At 50.9% G+C, this 22,340-nt stretch overlaps 1 protein-coding gene across 1 annotated transcript in view; it reads right to left on the bottom strand.

Annotated features, from left to right (window-relative positions):
* Positions 1–9,431: 9,431 nt before the first annotated feature.
* The window catches only part of POLA2 (DNA polymerase alpha 2, accessory subunit), a 28,832-nt gene continuing 15,923 nt past the window's right edge, over positions 9,432–22,340 (bottom strand). The window contains exons 8-18 of the mRNA XM_019737926.2: positions 21,232–21,387; positions 20,633–20,695; positions 19,874–19,916; positions 16,612–16,736; positions 16,021–16,059; positions 15,299–15,372; positions 12,226–12,334; positions 11,835–11,941; positions 11,079–11,138; positions 10,689–10,815; positions 9,432–9,943 (exon numbers count right to left, since the gene is read on the bottom strand). Coding sequence (XP_019593485.2) covers positions 9,791–9,943; positions 10,689–10,815; positions 11,079–11,138; positions 11,835–11,941; positions 12,226–12,334; positions 15,299–15,372; positions 16,021–16,059; positions 16,612–16,736; positions 19,874–19,916; positions 20,633–20,695; positions 21,232–21,387 — 1,056 coding nt within the window. The 3' untranslated portion in view covers positions 9,432–9,790. The remainder of the gene's footprint in view (positions 9,944–10,688; positions 10,816–11,078; positions 11,139–11,834; positions 11,942–12,225; positions 12,335–15,298; positions 15,373–16,020; positions 16,060–16,611; positions 16,737–19,873; positions 19,917–20,632; positions 20,696–21,231; positions 21,388–22,340) is intronic.

Raw genomic sequence — 22,340 nt, 5'->3', positions numbered from 1 at the left:
GGGCAGTGAGAAGAGATAAGCTCTCTGGAGGTGCCTCAGCTCCACCACCCGCCACCAGCCCCAGGAAGCCTTTTCCATCCCAGCCTGAGCTCAGCCTGCAGGGCTCTGTGGCCTGAGCCAACCCCAGGATTTTTCCTTGATTGTTTCTTGTTTCCTTCCTTCCCTGGGCTCCCGCCAACTCCAGCCCTGCCCTCCTCACTCTTCACCCCCCTTCAGAGAACTCTGATCCGTCAGAGGCTGGGATTTGAGATGGGTGTCCCCTCACAACTACCCTCAGCCTCTGCCTTGGACCCCTCCTTGGGAATTTGGTAACAGGGCCTCCCTGGGGGAACTTTCCTCTGGGTCTGGATTTTGGCTCCAGGCCAGGGCCATGGGGGTTTCCAGAGTGGTGACAGCCCTGTGCTAGCAGGGACCAGCCCCAGCACTTCCTCCCTGGGGCCTCTTGGAGTGCCCAGGCCGCACTGCTGTCCTTTGACCTGGGAAACAGAGTCAGCAAAGGCCGTTTTCAACACTTCTCTCCTCCCCCTTCAAGGCACCTTATTATTCATTTTGAAAATTCATATTCACGTCTACCTTGTGCCTGGGCTGTCCTGGACTAGAGAAGACACAGATGGCCAATGCTGGGGCCCCAGCTCTTAGGGAACAGATAGTCCTAAGTGAAACAAATAACCAGTTCTAAAACAGCATATTCTGTCCACAGTGGAGATCCTTGAGGGCAGAGGCCAGCTATGATTCACCTCTATTTATCCCAGACCAGCATGGATGAGGCTTGGTCAGTGACTGGGGATTGAATGAAGACCAAAAAGAACAGCAGTGAGGATTTGTTCTACTAGAGCTGTGGAAACAGATGGGAGAGTTAGGAAGGCTTCAAGGAAGAGGTGATATTTGAGCAGGGTAGTAATGGATGAGTAGGAGTTTGCCAGGTAGAGGAAGGGAAGGATATTCTAGGGGGAGCAGGCAGAGGCAGAGGCAAAGGTCAGGAGGAGTACAAGTGATCAGAAAACAGATGTCCAGTGGACCATGGCGTGGGAGAGGGGGAAAGCACTGTTTTCCTTTCCCAGCATCCAGCCCTCTTATTTGGTGACCGCCCTCAATATTCCAGAGTCTCTGGTGTGAGTGAGCCCTGTGATTGAGACCTGGAGGAAGGTCTCTAAAAATAGATCTGAGACCCTGACCTATCCAACCTGAGTCATAGGGATGGTTCAGGGGTGGGCATATGACACTAATGAAATTCAGCTTGGGGACTTGCTGGGACTCTTAGGGTTACAAATGCTAAAATGTGAACCTAGGGCTGCTGGTGACCAGCTCTACCACCCCGAGGAAAGATCATGTCTGAGAATAAAGCCAGCACAGAGAAAATCAGAGCAAAGAGAATTAATCTCAATGACATTGCTTGTGTTCCTGGATCCAGCCACGCCTGAAGCAGACATCCATTGTATGGACCAACAAATTACAATTTTTGTCTAATCCAGTTGGAATTGGCTTTCTGTCACTTGCCACTGAGACTCTTTCCCATTAAAGAATAATTCAAGGCAGGCAGTAGCTCGTGACTGCTGCTGAATGTCACAGAAAGGGAGTCAAGGATTGGTGTAGAGGTGTGTCATGATCAGAATTGAATTTTTTCATTTAAGTTACTTTATAGACATGGTAATTGTTTTCATGTGGTTCAAACTCCAGAAGTCATAAGAGGCAAAAAGTCTTTCTCTTACCCCTGTTCCCCAGGCACCAGTTCTCCTTCCCATAGACAACCTGTGTTATCTGTTTCTTATAAACACTTCTAGTAATAGTCTTTGCAAATGCAAGCAAAGCCCTTCCCATCTTTTTCACACAAATGGCAATGTTTAGACAGATAGAGTCCCAAAGTACTGCAGGCCCTGGTAGGGATGGAGGAAGGGCAGGCCCCCTTGTTGGGGGCAATAGGGTTGAGGCTGAGGGGCCACAGGAAACCACATTTTATTGAGCCTCTGCAGTCACACTGTATTGCACCTTGCTTTCTTCAGTTAACACTGTGTTTTTTCAGTTAACATTATATTTCTGACCACTCCATATCAGTACACAGACTGTGTCCTGGGTTTTGCTTTTTAACGGTTGTGCCATAATTTACATAAGTCAATCACAGCTGATGGATTTCGGTTGTTCCTCACCCTTTCCTATGACAAGCTGTACCACAGTGAGTCACCTTGGACAAATGCTGTTTCACCCACACGTGAGCATAGCTCACGGAATAAATTCCTAGGGACTGGGGGGGTCAAATGGCATGTGTAGTTGTCCTTTGGTCAGCTCTGTCTGCTTGTCCTTCTCAGGAGGTGGGCCAGGTAACCAGGCCTCCTGCACGAACCATGGAGCCCATTTCGCCTCAGGCTCATCAGGAAGCACCTCATGCTCCACTTTTTTGATGTTTGCCAGGCTGACAGGTAAACACTAAACAAAGCCAAGGGAACCTCAGTGTAGTTTCAGTTTGTGTTTCTCTCATGATTAAGTGAGTTTGACTGTCTTTTCAGAGGCTTCGGGGCCACTCAAATTGCCTTTTCCATGAATCGGAGGCAGAATTGCACTTAGGAAGTCTGCTTTGGGGAGGGCAACCTGGAGGGAGGCCTGACTGGGGGTAGAGGACACTCTGGGGACAGTTGGTTCAGGAGAGACACAGAACTTGACTCTGAGCTGTGGTGTAAAAGCCGGAGTTGGAGATAATGAGGTCAAAAGATTGGAATTTGGTGACAGACAAGGGCCACGGAGGGAGGAGCAGGGGGGTCAGGCCCAGTCCAGGCTGATGACTTGGGCGGTGGGGGGGCAGGAGAGGAAGGGGAGATTGGTAGGGCCACCAGGGAAGATGGAAGATTCTGGGGGTGAAGATGATGTGCCACCTGCCCCTTCTCCCCCTCACATCATGACTGATGTAAAACACCCACCTGATGGCCACGTGCCCCTGCTTACACGCTTCAGTGCCACAAAGCCTGGGCAGGGCCCCTGCTGGCCTCTCCAGCCTCAAGCCACCGCTTCATTCCCTCTGTTTCAGACACTGGACTGTCGGCCCAACAGCCACGCCCAGGCCCCAGGGGCAGGCCCCTTGTGCTCGCTCTGTGCATCCTGCAGCTCTCAGTTGTGGTGTCTTCTGCTCAGGGAAGCCTCTGAGATCCCCAGTCGATGTCAAGTTCCCTTGTCATACCCTTGGAGAAACTCTGGACCCTGTCCTCCCTGTGCCACAGTCGTTTGACTCATGTCTGCCCCACACTGGACCATGACAACCATTGTCTCCCCAGAGTGCGTACCAGGTAGTAGGTACCCAACGAATGAATGAATGAATGAATGAATGAATGAATGGCAAGATGCTGGGGACAGCCAGAAAGGGGTTATGGGAGACAAGCGTTCCAGAAGTAGAAGAGCCTGGACTCAGCAACTTCTCTGAGGCACAAAGCGCAGCTCTTGTGAGACCAGCTTTCAGGGAAGGCATTACTGATGTGACAGGACATGGAGAGCTGAGGTGCACAGGGGTGCAGAAGTTGTGTATATACTTTTTTCTTTCTTTAAAAGTAATCCAGAGCGGCCGGATGGCTCAGTTGGTTGGAGAGTGAGCTCTGAACAACAGGGTTGCTGGTTCGATTCCCACATGGGCCAGGCCAGTGAGTTGCACCCTCCACAACTAGATTGAAGACAACAAGCTGCCCCTGAACTTCCGGATGGGCGACTGGATGGCTCAGCTGGTTAAAGTGCGAGCTCTCAACAAGGTTGCTGGTTCAATTCCCACATGGGATGGTGGGCTGTGCCCCAGCAACTAAAGATGGAAAACAGCGACTGGACTTGGAGCTGAGCTGCGCCCTCCACAACTAGATTGAAGGGCAACAACTTGGAGCTGATGAGCCCTGGAGAAACACACTGTTCCCCAATATTCCTCAATAAAATTTATATAAAAAAGAAAGTAATCCAGGGGCGGTCGGTTAGTTCAGTTTGTTACAGTGTGGTGCTCTTAAAAACAAGGTTGCTGATTTGATCCTCACATGGGCCACTGTGAGCTGCACCCTCCACAACTAGATTGAAACAACTAATTGACTTGACTTGGAGCTGATGGGTTCTGGAAAAACACACTTAAATAAAAAGAAGTTAAAAAAAAAGTAATCTATGCTCATGGCAATATTTCAAACAGGTTATGAGAGTGGACATGGCAAAGAATTCTCCACGCCCTCCAGCTCCTGATTTCTAGCCTTTTGACAATGATCCCCAGAGGTAAATCACTGTTACCAAAAATATTCCAAGGGGCAGAACCCTGGAAGGGTACTTAGGTCATCTTGGGGAAAGTGGGCCTTGCGGGGAGTCTGTTGGGATCAAGAATGGCCATGCCTTCTAACCTCTGGCTCAGTGCTCCTCCCACTGCTCCCTGCTTCATGCCGGGACCAGGGACCGCCATTGCCTCTGCAGGGCTGCAGGGCCTGGAGTCCCCCTTGGCCACCAGGCTTCTCCTCTTTCCCACTCCTCAGGGGTGGGGCCTGCTGACTGGGCCTGGGGGGTCTGGGAGTGTTGGGAGCAGACAGAGGAGACGGGTCGGCTGGGCCCTGGGCCACGCAGGCTGCTGGGCAAACGCCTGGGCTCTCAGGGAGCCGTGTGCAGGGATCAGGGGTCAGTGGGGTCACGGAGCAGCAGCTGTCCCTGAGACCTCTGAGAGGCCCCTGGACCAGGGCAGCTGCAGGGCTCTCAGCTGTCAGGCGGGCTCTGGCCAGGCGGAAGCCTGGAGCCTGAGGAGGAGGGTGGGTCTGGGTGGGGGAAGCTGAAGCTGGCCGTGGGCCCAGATGGATCCAAGGTCACGCCAGTCCCTAGGCCCCTGGGGCCCTGGCATTTCCAGGACAGCCCCAGAGGGAGCAGAGATAAGCCTGGCCGCTCAGGGAAAGAAAACCCAAAATGACAGAGGCCAAGGTGACAGAGGGGCCCAAATGCCTGAGCACAGATGATTGAGTCCCTCAGTGACGGCCACCTTTGTGACTCCAGACTGCAAGGCCAGGAATGTCAGCTTCACCTCTGGTCTCTCCTCTCCTCAGCTGGCCCCCCAGTGCTTCCCAGTTCTGTAGCTTTTAACGTAATGAGCTTTATGCAGGCGACTCCCAGATCAACCTCTCCATTCCCCCTCCTCGCCAGAGGGCTACGCCTGTCATCCCAACAGCCCACAGGAGGCTGTACCCACTTGGGTGCCCCCCTTAACCCCCCCCGTCCCAACAGACTCAGACACCTCCTGGAGCACCTCTTCTCAAACCATCCCACCTCCCTCGTGCTCCCAGACACATGGGCGGCCCTGAGACTCCTCTTACAGTCTGTCCTTGGTGGGTGGCCAAGTTGGGCAGCATGGCAGGTTGGAGAGACAAGAGCTTTGGAGTTTAAATCCCAGCCCCATCATTTACTTAGGCCAGTAACCTTGAACCTCTTGGAGCCTGCCAGCAGGGTTTGCTGGGAGGGTAAATTGTGATCTCTACATGAAAGTGCACATAGTAGGTCTTCCGAAAGGTTAATTCCCTTTTCTTCCTACCTAGCTGTGTTTTCTCTGTCTGTTCCCTGGCAGTCATACCAGTCTTGCTGCCCTTGTTCAGGGCCTCATCGTTATGGTTGTAAGTGACAGAAAATTCAACTCAAACTAGTTTAAGGAAAAAAAAAATGTGGAGATGGTATTTGTGGTTTAGGTTTGGGGGTGGGGGCCAGCTTCAGCAGAGTTCAGACAACATGGCCTGGCGCTGACCTCTCTCTTTCCAGCTCTTGGCTCTGTGTTTTCTGCTTTAGTCCATACTCAGGATGGTTTTTCCCTCATGGCGGCAAGATGGCTGCAGCAGCTCCACCCTTGCAGCTGTGTCTTTTTGACCACTCAAGCACAAGCCTTGTAGTCATTGTGCTTAGATTTTGCTAGGTCATGCCTATTCCTGGCTAGTTACTGAGGACAGGGAGATGCAATGCGCTGTTGGGTTTAGGCAAGGGAGGAATGTAGAAGAGGGGTGGTTCTTGGGGTACTGTTTTCATAGGAACGGAGCATGGCTGCAGGGAGTCTCTGTCCCCTGATGGCTCCTAAAGTGTCTTCTCTGGTCTCCTGCCTCTCCTGGCTTCACTTTGCCCTTTGTCCACCGCCAGTCCTTTCCTAAGATGCTGCTTGGATATTGTCCCTCTGCTACTCAGAAACCTTCAGAGATTTGCTGGAGTGTACAGATGAAGTCCAAACTCCTTTGCGAGACTCTAGACTCCTCAGTCTGGCTCCAAAGCACCATTCCAGGTCCCTCATTCTATCCTTCCCTCTCTCCCTCTGTCCTTCTCTCCTTCTGTCTCTCCTCCCTCTCCTCTTCCCTCCTGTCCCTTGCATTTCCTTCCTTTATAAATCTAAAGCCCCTCCCCTCACTACTCGTAGGTATACACCCGAGAAGTGAAAACATGCTCACACAAAAACTTGCACATAAGTTTGTATAGCAGCGTTATTGACAATAGCGAAAATAACCCCAATGTCCATCCATTAATGAATGGATAAATAAGATATGGTATATCTATCTGTACAATGGAATATTACTTCATAAAAAGAAATGAAGTACTGGGGCAGCCGGATGGCTCAGTTGGTTAGAGAGCGAGCTCTGAACAACAGATTTGCCAGTTCGATTTGTACATGGGCCAGTGAGCTGCGCCCTCCACAACTAGATTGAAGGACAACGACTTGGAGCTGATGGGCCTGGAGAAACACACTGTTCCCCAATATTCCCCAATAAAATAAAATAAAATAAAAAGAAAGAAATGAAGTGCTGACACATGCTACAACATGGATGAACCTTGGAAACATGATAATGGAGTGAAAGAAGCCAGACATGAGACCACGTATTGTATGATTCCATGTATATGATATGACCAGAATAAGCAAATGCAGACAGAAAGTAGACCCCTGGTTTCCAGGCCGTGGGAGTTGGAGAGGAGATGGTGAGTGACTGCAAATGGATATGGGGTTTCTTTTTGGGGTGATGAAAATATTCTGGAATTAGCTAGTGGTGATATTTGCACAATATTTTGAATATACCAAAAACCTCTGAACTGTACAAATTAAAATGGTGAAGTTTATGTTATTTTTATATCTTAACAATTTTTAAAATGCTAAAAAAAGAAAAAAATCTAACCACCCTAGTCAGTCAAGGCCTACCACGTCTGGTTAGAGGGCTCACAGTCTGGAGGGACCACCTGTGTCCACCCAGGACTGGCTTACAAGTGGCTCAGCGAGGAACCCCAAGGTCGAGGGAAAGGAAATGTGTGCCAAATAGAGAAGTGAAAAATCAGCCCAAATGGCTACTCTCAGCACCAGAGGAAATGACAGGGCCGGGCTGAGCCGGGCTGGGTGACCCAAGGTCAGGGAAAGGAAACACCAAGCCTGAAGAAGCTGCAGAAGGCAGAGCAGGATAAAGGGCCGAGGAGCAGAGAGCAGAGTCATGGCCCTGCCCCAGCCCTCACCCCCCCATTCAACCCCCCTGTGCCCCCGACCACCCCAATTCCCCAGTTCTGTTCTTGGCATCCACTTGGATTCCCACGCACGGGAGCTCTGAGGGGTTTTGTTTCCTTGAGCAGCTCTCCCCTGACCTTTCTAGAGACAGAGCCTGAATCTTAAAAGGCAACCATGCAGGGGTTAAGGGAGGGGGCCTCAGGCTTCTCCACAAGCGTGAGGAAGAGGCAAAAAGCAGGGCTGGGGCAGGGCTGGAGCCTGGAGGTGGGGAGGCCAACCTTGGTGAGGGCTTTGTTCTTGGGCTCTTGTCTCAAGGGTATGGGGCACAACCAGGACCAGGGAGATTCTACAGGAGGGGTTTCTGAGGCACGGGGTGGCCAGGAGTCCAGGCTCAGCCCAGGTTCCTCAGTTCCTCAACCCTCCATCCCCCAGGTCCCCTCCCAACTTCAGCCAGAAGTCACGTGCCCCAGCACAGGTGGGAGCAAGAGCCCCCATGAGCAACAGGGATGACAGGTCAGGAAACTGGTGCCTTAGCTAAAGCGGGCCCTAGGAAGTCAGCTGGCAGCCACTGGGCACCGAGTTACTAACGAGCAAAAGGGAACCGTCTAGTGGCTGAGAGGTGCCTCTGCCCGACCTATCTGCTCTCTGGGCTTCACACCCGGCTTTCCTTTCTGAGATTTGAACACCTGTTCTGGACCTCCCAGGTCACTTCTAACAGTCACTCGCCTTGTATCCAGGCAACGGCTCTCACTTCCATCCAAGCCGAGCTCCAGCTTTCTGCTCTGGGAGGCTGAGCATCACTGGCGGCCAGACCAGCACACACCTCCCCCCAGGATGCAGCTGTCCTCCTCCCACTGCCAATCCCCCCATCCCAACTGGGCCGCTGGGTCTTCCTGAGTCTATTGAGGGGCCAGGGGGCTCTCCGGACCTTGCCAAGTGGTAAGCAAGACCTTACCATTCCCCATGAGGCTTCTTCAGAAGCAACATGAAAACAATTGCCAAGAGCCACACATGGGCTCATGCGATAGGCTTGGAGCCTTATTTATTGTGGCTGAGGGCCTGTTGGTTAATGTTCCCAGGCAAGGGTTTCCCAAAAAGGGAGGGGCTGGTTTTGAGCTGACATCGGTCTTGGTGGAAATACAAATGACATTCTTGAACAGGGGCAACTGTATCAGGGTCTGGAAAGAAGCTGGGCTCCATAAAGACCACATCTGAAGGCTGATAAGTCGCTGGCCCTTTAAGTCACGGCTGGGTGCTTCACATGTGAAGGATTCTGGGGAGGGAAAATCAGCCCAAGCTGAGGCTTGTCCCCAATTCTTTTCAGAGGCACTGATAACACGAAAGAAACACAACAGCAGCTGCTTGTTTTCAAAGGGAAACCAGTTTCACCCAAGCCCGGGCAGGTCCATCATTGATTCCATTCCCCGTCAGAGGCAGGAGGCAAAGGTTGGCCACTGTTAGGTTACCTATTTATATCTGACTCAAGGCACGCTCCCCTCGGCCCAGCATCTGGGGTTTCCTGTCTTGGCTTTGGCATGAGGCAGGACAGCCTATCAGCTCAGGGCAGAAACCCACTCCACATTTAGCCAGCTGCCTTTCCCCAGATGCCAGGACACATGGGCACAGGCACGTGTTGGGGTCCCTGGAAGGCTCGGCCTTGTCCAAGTGTTCTGGGTTATAAGTGGGGAACCCCGCTCTGGCACAGCTCCTTGAAGCCGCCCCCTCCAGAGGGAAGTCAGGCTGGGCCCACAGCACGCATGTGAGGGCTGCGCCGGGAGAGCCAGGCACGCGGCCAGCTGCTCGCTCCGCAGCGCAGCTCCGTGGCCTGGGCCCAGCACACCTCCTCAGCATGGAGGCCCTGGGAGCAGCCTTAGGAGGACCGGGGCTGGGGCTGGCCAGAGACCCAGGGTGACAGACGCTCTGCCTTCTCTGGATATAGGTCAAGGAGGCGACATTCTTTGCTTGCTACCAGGAAAAAGAAAGGGCGGAAGCAAGATTAGGCTCAGAAGTTACACTCAGCATTTACTTTTATTTCTCCAAAAGTTGTTTGTGTCTGATTCCTGTGGAACGCCACAAAGCCGTCGGCCTTTTCTGAGCAGGCTGCATCCACAGCCTGTGCACTCTGGACTCCGCAGGTCAGAAACTAAAGCGTTCTTCCAGAGAGGCTCACTGAGAGTCGGGGGCCAGCTGCCCGAGGCCTCCCCTGGGGGGCCCACTCCCCGCAGCCTCTCCTCCCCAGCTGGCCGCCTCCTCTCCTTTACTTTCCAACAGTCGGGATCTTGTCCGAGGGCTGCTCCTGGGCTCTCAGCCGCTGTGAGGACCCGAGCAGGGGAGGACGATAAAGCAGCTGACGCCTCAGATCCTGACCACCTGGACGGCGACACAGGGACTCCGCCTCCCCTCCCTGTCCTCTGCGGTCTGCCTCCTGAGGTAGAGTCGGCCATAGGTGCCCCCCACCTGCCCTTTAGTGAGGCGTCCGGGGTTCACACAGACACAGCCGAGGACATCCTGGGAAAGAAGAGAAGGCGGGCTTTGGAAAGGCCAAAACTGCGGGACTAATGTGACGAAGCTGGAATCCTCTAACAAAGGAGGTTTTGTAAAATGGAAACGAAGGCAACTAAACACATCTTAGTCAAATATGTTAACTTACTAGTGGAAAACGCTGAGTTCCTTTGGAGTTGCTGAAACAGGATAAAGAGGGTATCTTGGCAGCGTGACAATCAGCTCCCAAACTTTGAGATATACCTGACCTGGTTATTGTTTTCCAATGTGAAAAAACGTTTACCTCTTGAGGTGGAGCTGGCTGTTTTGGCGAGAGGGGGGGTTGGCTGGGTGGAGTCCCTCTGAGGGACCCAATCCCCAGGTGGGCGGGGCCTCGGTGGCAGAGATGACCTGAGCGTGTCCTCTAAGTTTCAGAGGCCCTTGGAGGTCAGATCAGAATTCAGGGGAGGGGCAGGCAAATACATGTGTGAAGCGTTCTGCAGGGCCCCGCCTGAGAATCATTGTTTGAGGGCCCTGGGGGCTCCCAGGCCGGGCTGACCAAGCACCAAGCTCTGAGGCGAGAGGGGAGCAAGGGGACACCATTTACTTAAGCATTTTACTAACAGATTTGTTCTCTAGCCCTACCGCCTGCCTCAAGAAACGAGGCCACCATGCCGACATCAGCAGACCCATGAAGTGGGTGCCGGTGGCCTAGAAGGGAAAGTCAGACTGCTTCTGGCGTGTCGGGGAAAACAGCAGAGCTGAAACCCACCTTGACGAAGTACCTCAGCTCTGATGGGATTATGAACACATCTGGGGTGACGGGCAGCTGTGCGTAGGCATAGAAATTCTCATAGTCAATGGCCATGTCTTCCTGGGGAGGGTAGAGTGGGTAGTAGCTACGGAGACGAAGCGAAATGATCGATCAGTGGCAGCTGAGTGGGGACCTCCCTTCCCAGAGGGATCCCATGTCACAGACTCCCATGCTGTCCCAGACCGTCTGTCCCTTTCCCCTGTGTTGGGGAACAGAACACAGGCTTGTCATCAGGGTGGAGTTCCCTGGTCGTGGCCTGGGGGAGGCTCTCTCACAGTCAAGTCTGTCAGGGCTCTGTGACCCCAGTGCACTCCCTGAGGGGTCTGTTACTCCAGCGAGCCAGCTCACCTCCTCTGGGTCAGGATGTGCTTGAGTATTCGGCTGAATCTGTCTGAAGTTCGGGAAGAACTGGGGAAGGCAGAAAAGCAAGAAACAGAATGCAATCTCATTTCTCAGTTTCCGTTTGTCTTCGGGGCAGACTCGAAGATTTGATAAACTAGAGAGAGGCTACTCAGCCAAGACACAGTGATGAGAGGGTCCCTCTGGGGAAGCGTAAGGACCCACCCACAAATAGCTGGGTCTGTTCCCACAGGAGGAGGGGAGTGGGACGCTGAGTTGAGAAGGGAAAGTGCAGGACTCCCTGTGATCAAGACCGAGACAGCCAGCCCCGGGCTGTGCAAGAGCACGCAGACCTGCACGGGAGTGAAGTGGGTGTGAAGCGGTGGTGACCTTGCACCTCAAACCTCCACCAATAAGCACACACCCATCTTCACACGACTGCCAAACCGACACTCCACAGAGCTGGCTGCGTCTGGCTCTCTGCAGAGCTACTCACTGCTCTGCACAGCAGCCTTCAGAGTATGTTCACAGGTCATCGTCCACCCACAGGGACACCCACTTTTGTTTAGGTCACAAACATTGGAGGGGAAGGAAAGCAGACGACCATCTATGACTACAAATCAAGTGCAGGCAGACAGACGTGGTTCTTTGGGGTCTCAAACACTGTAGATAAGTGGTAACAGAAACAAAGGCCCCCCTCACAGGGCCAAAGGGTTTGGCGGAAAGCCGCCCGCCCTGCCTGCTGGGCTAGAATATGCACCTCACCTGCTGATCTCCTCAGCCCCAATGTGGAAAAGCAGATCCGTGGATGTCAAGCCAAAGACCACGCCATTTATGGAGAGGCTGCAGGGATCTGACACGAAGAGCACTCGCTAAAATGAGAAGGGGTTGAGCCATACATTTGCACACCAGAGCTACAAACTTCTTCCCCATGAAAGGGGGGGTCTCCCAGGGCTGGGGAGGCCACTGAAAGGGCGGACCAAACCAACGTACAGTAAATTACAAGCACATGTGCCTGTTAAAAATAGCACTTTAACATTCAGGCCCTACGCATGCCCTGAAAAGGCACATTCACCCTCCACTTGGGGAGAGAACTGGGTCACCTGTGGCACATTGGATTCTGGCTGCCTGCTGGTTGGGGAGGGGACGCCGGTACCTTTCTGTCCTCAGGAGGCAGATCGGAGTAACTGAAAGGCGGCTGTGGGTACACAGGCTCGTGGTGCACGTCTCTCCACGACGGCACGAAGACGAGGTGAGAGCCGGAGCTACTTAGTCAAAAACATCAGCAGAAAAGGGAGAGAAGTGAGTGCCATTGCACCAGAACAGCTGGACAACAGATTTAAAATGTCACAGCTTGTATATGGCCCTACTTCCGGGGAAGGATTTCAGAACTGCACTCTCCTACGAAGAGAGGGGCCATGTCCCATGGGACACCGTGAGTGACAATTTGGTTCTCACTTACACACATCTACCATGACGAGGCGCAGGTCGCCCAGGACACACTTTCCGCTGGCTCTGTGTGCTATTCCCCTGAGGAATGACGGGGCTACAGTTTGGTAGAAAAAGGGGAGAAGAAATTGGGGTCTAGGAAATCCAGAAAGACAGGTCTTGACCAAAGAATCAGACCTCAGAGCCAGAGCTGCAACCGAAGTTCTGACTCTTGACACTATGCGAACAGATGTGGCTTAAAAGCATTAGTCTCTCAGACCGGGGCTCTCTCCTAGGGAGAGACCCGGCAGGCCAATCAGCTCTGGAGACTGCCTTCAGATTTAAGGAGATCAAACTGCAATCTCTGGGTCACAATTTCAACAGCAAGGACAGAGACGTTTTCAGAGCGATGGGGAAAAACACGTTGGCTTCTCCCAGCACTGGTCCCTCCCCTCTGGCAGTGGGAAGCGATGCCCTCCGTGCTTATTTCTGAGCAGGCTGTCTTGCAAAAATGGAAGAAATATTTAAGAGCAAGAGTAAAAGCATAGCTGACAGGTGTCTCCTTTGATGGAGACAGGAGAATCTCTAGGGTTACAACGTGTATGTAAAAACCTTTACCTCTGGGGGCCAACGGTTTATCCTCCCCAGCCACACAAATGGAAAAAGGAAAAAAAGTCCCATTTCCTCAGCTGTGCTTGGCAGAGGGGCCTATTATAAACCAAATAGGCGTAAAGTACGACTCTGGGGGCTTGTTTAAAACCCACCAATAACTCTCACTGCCAGCTCCCTCTCTTGCTTAAAATATGAGGCCTTCCCAAATGTAGCTACAGGTTCCTGGCTGCCTCTTGGGCTGGTGATTGTTGCCACCCTTGTCACCTGTTTGTCATGTCTGCTAAAAGTATGAACTAAGACTTCTGCAACAGAAAATCAGAAAATGGGACCGAAGTTACTCTGCCTATTGATTATAATCCCCTTGACGTTTAAAAGTTCACTATAATTATCCTGTCTACCAATTTGGGTGCTGGAATCCGGCACCCAGGCCGGGGGTAACCTGAACAGGACAGTGTGTGCTCTAGATCCAAGGGCTCGGTCTGAAATGGACACAAAAGTGGAGGGACAGCCAGCCACTCTTAAGAGGTGGAATCGGTCTGTTTCAGTGTAGGCGCTGGAAGAGCAACAGTTAAGGACGAAACAGGCTTCCTGCTCATGGTTATAGGCTGGCTGTAGGGGGAGGGATCCGAGAGAAAATTTCAACTATGCTGAGTATTGCACAACTTCATACATCACAGTGGGAGGGTCCTCAGACAGCACGAGAACTCGGGGCTCTGCTGGGCTTCCGCCCTGATTCTGGTTGTCACTGATAAGTCAGTTTTATGCTCTTCTTTTCTGACCTCTCAGGGATAAAGAGAAAGCCTCCAAACGAGGACTGTTTATATACTGTTTCAGGAAAGGTGGGGCAGCTCCCCCCAGTACCCCCCCCCTGGGGCTGCAGATGAAAGTGCCTGGTGGTGCTGGCTGCTGCAGCCAGGGTAACAAAGCCTGGTTTCTTCTTTGTTTGTCCCACTGCTGTCAATACCACACAGGGCGAGGAACCAAAACAGAACCCAATCTCACACTGAAAGCATGCAGCCAGTACTGGGGCGCTGCTAGAGCCCCTGCCTGGCCCCGAGGACACCAGAGGGCTGACAACACCAGGACGGCAGCCCTGCTCCTGTTTTTCGGGGGTTTACCTCCAGGTCTGACTAACTTGGTTCAGGGTCCCAACAAACCTGGGAGGCGAGAAGGAAGGCACTTGTGTCCTTGTCATTCGAGAGCGAGAGAAAGGGGCAGATCCAGCTGCAGGCTGTCACTGGCACAATTCACGTCCCCTGACTCTGGGGTAAGGTAGGGGCTGTTTCTCCCCAGGCCAAGAGGCCCACCATACAGGCCGCGCGGCAGGTACAACAAGGTAGCATTCCGACTAATCGACTCTGGGATCAGTTCTCATGGCCAAGGGGTGGAAGATTATACATCTTGTTTTAAAAACTACCTTTGTTACAGACTTGTTTTGAAAATCTTAGCCTCAGGAATGTTTGTTTTTTTATGAGCTGAGTTACAGGCAAACAAATCCCCAGAGATCCATCACCTATACCAATTTCTTTGAAACCCTGGCACTGGAGGAAAAGGGACAGGAAATGAGGATGTCGGCTTCCCGGATAACCCTCTACCCATAGTTTTAGACTCTTCCCGGAAGAGCGCTTTTTCTCTCAAATTACAACTACGCGTTTCTGTCATCACTGCTATGATTTTTTTCACAGTTCCTTCCCGTTGGTCTGTGGCAGGGATCCAAGAGCCCCACCCGCACTGAGTTTCTACCGCAGCTCGCTCTGGCGGTGGGGAAGCAGTGACTCAGGGGAAGGCCTTGGGCTTGCCCCAAAACGATCACTCACGAGATGTCTAGGGCCTCTTGGGATTTTGTTGTGTAAGTCATCAAACACTTCTCAGAACCATCCTGGGAAGATTCCCGTGGAATATGAGTCTATACAGAAGGAGCGAGAAAGGGAAGAAAGTAAACAGAGCAAGGGAGAGCACAAGTCGATGCAGCCTTTTCCTTTCAAGTATGTTTAGCTTTGTGTTTTAAAAAGATGCCTCTTAACTCGGCGTCTGTGCACTTGAAGTTCAAGAGTTCCATCTGATCTCTAGTTCAAAAGGATGAAAGGATAGGAACTACCACTACTTTTGAACATTTCCGTTTTTTTTAACGGGAAGCCCTGTGGAAACCTAGGCAGCTTAAGGTTCTGTCCAGCATTTTGAATTCTGACCTTCGTGTCCCTTCAATAATCGTTCGTAGACATTGCTTGAAAACATCTTCAAATGGACTCGTCAACAGGCAGTTCTGCACGAAGAGAAAGAAGATTTAGAGGGTAGACATTTGGCGCTTAGCCACTTGTTTAACGTTTGTTCGATGACCCTAGGTACCAGGTGTTGAGCTAAAGGAGATGCACAGGGGGACAGCTCTCTGTCCTCAAGGAGCTGAGTCTAGTTGGGGAGAGGAAAGGAGACACGGGAAGAATGAATCCTCTTGAATAGAAGCTGAAACACCAAAAGGACGAGCGTTTTGAAATCTTTTCTGTGGAAGGTAAAATATCCTGACACCAACAAGGGCAGGAGATGGCTGCGAAAGGGCCATTTGTGTTAATGCATCAAAGGACGTGGGTCATCGAGATGAGGGAAGCAGGAACTTCCACAGTGCAGCTCCGTGACTCCTGGACACCTGCCTCTGTGCCTTAGCATCAGGCGTCACAAAGGAACACCATGACTCATATATTTGTATTTCCCTCCCCCAGCTTCCAAATGGCCTTGTATTCTGGTGAAATGAAGCCCTCGAATTCATTATCTTTATAGAAGTTGCCCGGCTACAATGTCCTTCTGATTACCCACAGGGATTAGATGCAGGGTAAACTCCAAGAGATGAAAAGAATGAGGGCTCAACTGGATGCAAATATCCACTACGCCGCCCTCCCCATCCCAAGCCGACACTCACCTCAACCTGTTCATGCTTCGTGTCCAGGAAAGGGCCAAACTGCAAAGAAGCCCGAGGGGAGAAACAAAGGTACCAAAAGAACAAATCAGAATCACACATGTCCGTGAGCACCTTCACCTAACCTCTCCTGGCAGTTCTTTGGGTCCATCTGCCCCCCAAGGCTGCCTGCAGGGTCTGGGACAGTTAACACATGGGGCAGGGGCACTCAGCCAGGATCGGCAGCAGGTCTCCAGGGCCCCACAACCACTTGTACCACCCCCTACAACACGGGGCTTTTCCTGACTTTCCAAGCCTAGCCAGTGAAACCGACCACCATGCTAACAGCAGTACCTCGAGCTTTAAAAAGAGACTAGTTCAGGAGGCGAGAATACTGTCCAGACAATGAAGGGTGGCAGAAAGTGGTGGGCTTTTGGATTAGCTGAAGGCATGCAGTTATATGAACACGTCGCCAGAGGTGGGACTAAGAACTAAAAAAGATTTTTAAAAAGGAGGAGAGCCTGACGTGCTTCCTACGAATTCAGAACCACACTTGACCCTTTTCTGAGGCTGACTGCCCATGCGAAGCTGTCCCAAGGGGTGTGTGTGTCCTACCAGGATGCAGATGTCTGGCTGGTCGCGGTTGATGACCGAGATCAGGTCGAGCAGGGGCTCATACGTGATGCTGTCAGACGTGGTGTACGGCCCACAGGCCACCAAGACCATGTTTTGTTCAAAATCTAAGACGAAAGGATTGTAAGGTGTTGATTAGAAGATACTGGGATGGTGGGAGAAGACAATTAGGGGAAAATGCCACAGGGTGCGATTAAATGAGTCTCTTTATGTGTGCAACTCCAGGAATCCAAGATGAGTTAAGACCTCATCCCCAAACTCAAAAAAATCGTCCATCAGGGCCAGCCTGGTGGCTCAGGTGGTTGGAGCTCCGACTCCTAACTCCGAAGGCTGCCGGTTGGATTCCCACATGGGCCAGTGGGCTCTCAACCACAAGGTTGCCAGTTCGACTCCCGCAAGGGATGGTGGGCTGCACCCCCTGCAACTAGCAACAGTAACTGGATCTGGGGCTGAGCTGCGCCCTCCACAACTAAGACTGAAAGGACAACAACTTGACTTGGAAAAGAAAAGTCTTGGAAGTACACATTGTACCTCAATAAAGTCCTGCTCCCCTTCCCCAATAAAAAAATCTTAAAAAAAAAAATCGTCCATCAGCCGGAGCAGACAGGCAGGTGTGCCAATCACTGGGACAGGCGATAGGCATGTTATTAGCAGGGATGAAAGTTGCAGTCAGGAGAGAATGGGTTAAAGTGACACCATCGGCTTACGGTGTTGTCCCCCCAATTTTTCTATTGTGGCAAAATACATAATATAAAATTTAGTCTTAACCATATTAACATTTCAATGGTATTCAATAAATTCATATTGTTGTGCAATCACCACCATCTACCTCCGGAACTCTTCATCTTGTAAAACTGAAACTGTCCCCAATAAACACTAACTCCCCAGTCCCCCTCCCCGACTGCACCCCCCACCATTCTACTGTCTGTCTCGGTGAGTGGACCCGTACAGTAATTCTCTTTCTGTGCTGGCTTATTTCACTTTGCTTACTCTAAGTAGACTTTCCCTGAAAAAGGGCAAGCAGGGTCCTAGAGTACACTGTGATTTCAGTGCGCTCGGTGTGAGGGAGTATCTGGTGGTCCAGTGTGGCTGGACAATGTGGTATACAGGGAGTCCAGAATACAGGCTGGGGTGCAGAGCCTGGAACGGGACCCTACTGCGATGGGGCGCAGGGCCTGGAACGGGACCCTACTGCGATGGGGCGCAGAGCCTGGAGCGGGACCCTACTGTGTTGGGGTACAGGGACTGCAACGGGACGCTACTGAGATGGGGTGCAGGGCCTTTTTGTGTTGGCCACCTGTTATGCACTGTTCTTTTCCTCACAGCATCTGCTTTCTTTTTGAAGAACCAGCCCTCTCCCCTGTAAAACAGTCTCGGGGGGCTGTAAATTAGGTGTCCCAAGAGGCAGGCATGTGACCCAGTTTCAGCCATTCACACTCTCCTCCTGGGTTCTGGAATCTTGATGTGTACTGTGCAAAAAGGTTGGAGCTGACCTATTCCAGCAGAGGTGACCAGGTGAGACAGCTGGGGAATTCCTACCTGGACATGTGGAGTTGCTAGGTCCTTATCCTGGTGCCAAGCCTGGATTTCTAGCCACCTGTCCAGTCTGTGTTACCTGGGTTTCCCCGAACAAATCTTTTTCTTAAGACAGTCTGAACCAGTTTCTGTAGTTTACAACAGCCAAATCCAAAGATCCCTGACTTCTTAACACGTAATTGTATTTGTTTCCTGTGGCAGCTGTAAAAATCACCACAAACTTAGTGGCTAAATCAATGCCCATTTACTATTTTACAGGGCTATGTTCTTCTGGGGGTCTGAGGGAAGACTCAGTTTCCTGGTCTTTTCTAGCTTCCAGGGGCCGCCTGCATTCCTTGGTTCACGGCCCTGCCTCCACCTTCAAAGCCAGCAGCCTAACATTTCTAATCTCCCTGAAACTGATCCCCCTGCCCTCCCTCTTATAAGGACCCTGTGATCACACTGCCCCCCATAATCCAAAATAATCCCCCCATCTCAACACTCTTGATTTAATCACACCTGTAAAGTCCCTTTTGTCATATAAAGTAACATATTCACGGGTTCCAGGGATTAAGGATGGGGGGTCATTATTCATCCACCAGAGTGGTGATATCATGAACTCAGATAGAGACTCCAAGGGGAAGAGTAAGTTTCACGCAGGGCAGGGGACAAAATTAAATTAGGTTCCTGATCAGGAACCTGTAAGAGATGCAACCAGAATAACTAGCAAGTGCCAGGACAGGGCCCATGTCTTATTCTGCCTCCATGCGGGGCTCGCTTAATATTCCGCTCGCAAAATATCCGTTCACAACACATTCAACTGCTCGCGGAGGCTCCCCTGGCATGTGGCGCAGGCGCCGGGTATCTCAGCCCCATCAATTTCTTTGCATTCTTCGCAGTTGCTGTAATACCACCGCGCTGCTCTTGCTGCCATGAGCACATATTTTCTGATAGAACGCACAGTATCATAAATGCCTAAATTTCATTCCGGATTCTAAGTCGTCTCCAAGAATGACCTCAGACACTGTTACTGTGCATAGGGTGCTGTGGGCACACTCAGCTTGGCCATCTCACTTTTGCTTTCCTTACACAACTGCTTCAAAATATTTTGAAGCCAAGGGTGTTAAAACGTCTTTGTTTTTTCCCATCTAGATGAGTTGCCAAATAACCCTAGACTTTCCTAGAAATTCATCTAATTTTTTAACAAACTTTTTCTTTTGGAACAACTGTAGAAGTGCTGAGAAGTTGCAAAGTGTCCCCAAATGTCGATATCTCTCCTGACTACGGCACCGTTGTCAAAGCGAAGGAACTAAGGTTGACATATGACTGTTAACTATTACAGACATTATTTGGATGTCACTAGTTGTTCCACTAATGTCCCTTTTTTCATCCACGATACAATCCAGGATACCACACCGCATTTAAAGAGATGCTTTTTTAAATGCCTGCTAGTTTTCCTTTTTCAAAGCGACCTTCAAATACCTGTTAAACATTAGATTTGAACAACATGCCTCGTATTCTCAGACCCAGGTGGTAATATTGACAAAGCTCAGTAGGCCCAGACCCCGGCCTTACCCAGGGGGCCTGCGAACCCACCCCCCTCGCTGCGGCCCTCCGCGCCATCACGGTGCTCTCACAGCTTCTGGCTTTCTCGGGGCCCGAGGAACTGCACTCCTGGACCCCTCCCCACCACACTCACTGGCAAAACAACGTTTGAACCAGAACTTACCTCCATCCTCTTCGGTGGGCTGATAAAATGGAAGTGGCACACCCTAAAAACAGGAGAAAAGCTAAACTGAGGTCTTGTCCCAGGTATCGCTGTTGGTAAGGAAAGGCGTGGGCCCCGAATAGGGGCATGTTTGCAGGTGTCTTGCTCCTTGGAGCTAAAAGCTCACACAGCTGGTGGTACCTGCCACCTTTCTATGTTGCTCAGAGTGGCAAAGAAATCCAGAAAACGGGAGATCACAGCAAAACTCATAAAACACTCAGCAAATAGTGGGAACCAAGTGTCAGTATCCTAGGCAAGGAGGGGCAAGCAGGGTACCTGCCAGTTTTCCTTGCATTCTATGAAAATCTGTGGAAGGTTATTGCCTAGAGCAGCGACAGGTAAACCATGGCCTGTGGGCCATATCTGGCTACCACCTAGTTTTTGTTTGTTATATATTTTTTCCTTTCTTTTTCTGGGAGGGGGCTACCACTTCTTTTTGTAAATCAAGTTTTGCTGGCACGTAGACACCCTGGCTTACAGGGTGTCTATGGCTACGCTGGCAAAGCTGACATTGTGAGAGAGACCATATGGCCCGCAAAGCATAAGTATTTACTGTCTGGCCCTTTAAGGAACAGTTTGCCGACCTCCGGCCCAGAGGTAGGTTCCCAGTCTAGAGCTGAGAATTGAGAAGCAAATAAACAGGCTCTTAAAAGGGACAGATGGACTGTACATCCCGTGCCTGCAGCAAACCAGGAGGGAGGGCGGGGGACTGCTGGGTACCTCATAGAGTTTAGTGGCAACAAGTTTTCTACCAGTGGTGTTGATTCCTTCCATGACTACCACCTGAAAGACAAGAAGCAAAGCAGGGCAGATATGCAAGAGGTCAGGAATGAATTCTTCTGATATAGTTAAAAGTCCTGCCCAGCTACTCTCATTTTATAATTGTGAACTTGTGGGTATTTTTTTAGAAAACAAAGTAAGGGCGTTGTATTAGTAATAGTAATTATGCTTTACAGGGATGACCTCACTTTTACACCAATCCTCTGAGGCAAAAATTATTATTCCCATTTTACAGGTTAGGACACTCCAGCTTAGAGGTTAAGTAACATTACTTAGAGGTTAAGTAATCACACACCTCATGAGGTTAGAGCTGGGATTCAAACCTGGGCAGTCAGATTCCAGAGCCAAGGTCAAAGCATACAAGGGAAAATCAGAATCCCCACACCGGTGTCTGCTCTTGGGCCTGTGCTCCAGCCACGTCTCGTGGCACTAAAGGTCGAAAGCAAGGAGCAGCTGGCCAGTGATGAAGTGCTTATTCCTAGAGCCATATAGCCCACCATACACTACAGAGTAAGGAGCATGGCCCCACCCCATCTGACCTGTCCAGGAAACATAGAATATTCTTTGAGCTCCGATAAATCCACTGGAACTTGAGCGCCAGACGAATGTTCCCGGTCTCCCTCCAGAATGACTGACTTGCTGTTCAGCTTCCCGTTGCTATCACAGCCAATCTGGCCCAGCAGGGTGACGGGCTCCTACCGAAGGAAGGTGGCAACAAGAGAACGATACGATCTTTGGGACGGAGGCTCAAAATCTGAAGTCAACGGGGTGAACATTATTTTGGTGGGGCATCATTTTGACCCCGAGGCACAAGCACCATCACTGACTCTCGGGGGTGTTACGACTCTTAAAGGGCGTCTATTCTGCCCACTCAATGCCTGAGCCCCTCTAAGTGGCTGCCTTAAGCTTGAGCATCTCTAGTGATGGGGAATTTGCACCTCCCCCCGCCCACAAGCAGCCCACTGCATCTCTGAATGGCTATAACTGTTAATATCTCACATTTATTGAGCTTACTATTAATTGCGGTTTTTGCGATTATTTTTAACCTTTTAAACCGCAATTACTTTTGCACCAACCTAATAAATACACTGTTCTAAAGGCTTACATGTATTAACTCATTTAATGCTCACAACTGAGGCGGATACTACTGCTGCACCCATTTTACAGATGAGAAAAATGAGCACCAGAGACATTAGATATTTAGTCAAGGTCAAACAGTGGGTGAAGCCTGGGTCTGAAGCCCAGAAGTTTGGCTAGAGCCACATCCTTAACCACACATCATACTGCCTCTTAACAGGGAGTGCGTCATTAAACCGAGCTGAAATTTCTCTTCCTGTGGCTTCCTCTGTCCTATTCCCATTACTGGAGGCATACTAAGGAAGTCTAATCTTTTCCCACAAGATTATATTTCCCTGCCCCCCACCCCACTCCTTCCTCCCAGTTCTTCCCCAACTTCCTTATATGACACGGTTTTGCATATCTTCCCCAACTGGTCATTCTTCTCTGAAAGCAAATAGAGGACTGAGGTACCTTAAAGGGTATTCTAGAACATTATCTCCCCTTAGATTAAAAAAATGTCCTAGAGAGAAAGCATTGGTACATACGCCGGATTAAACCACAGTGTAAGATGCTATTGACAGCAGTTGGT

This window comes from Rhinolophus sinicus, linkage group LG06, assembly GCF_036562045.2.
Source record: "Rhinolophus sinicus isolate RSC01 linkage group LG06, ASM3656204v1, whole genome shotgun sequence".
NCBI classification, from domain to species: domain Eukaryota; kingdom Metazoa; phylum Chordata; class Mammalia; order Chiroptera; family Rhinolophidae; genus Rhinolophus; species Rhinolophus sinicus.
The sequence above is the reverse complement of the archived record's forward strand: the minus strand, read 5'-3'. Positions and strand labels throughout refer to the sequence as shown.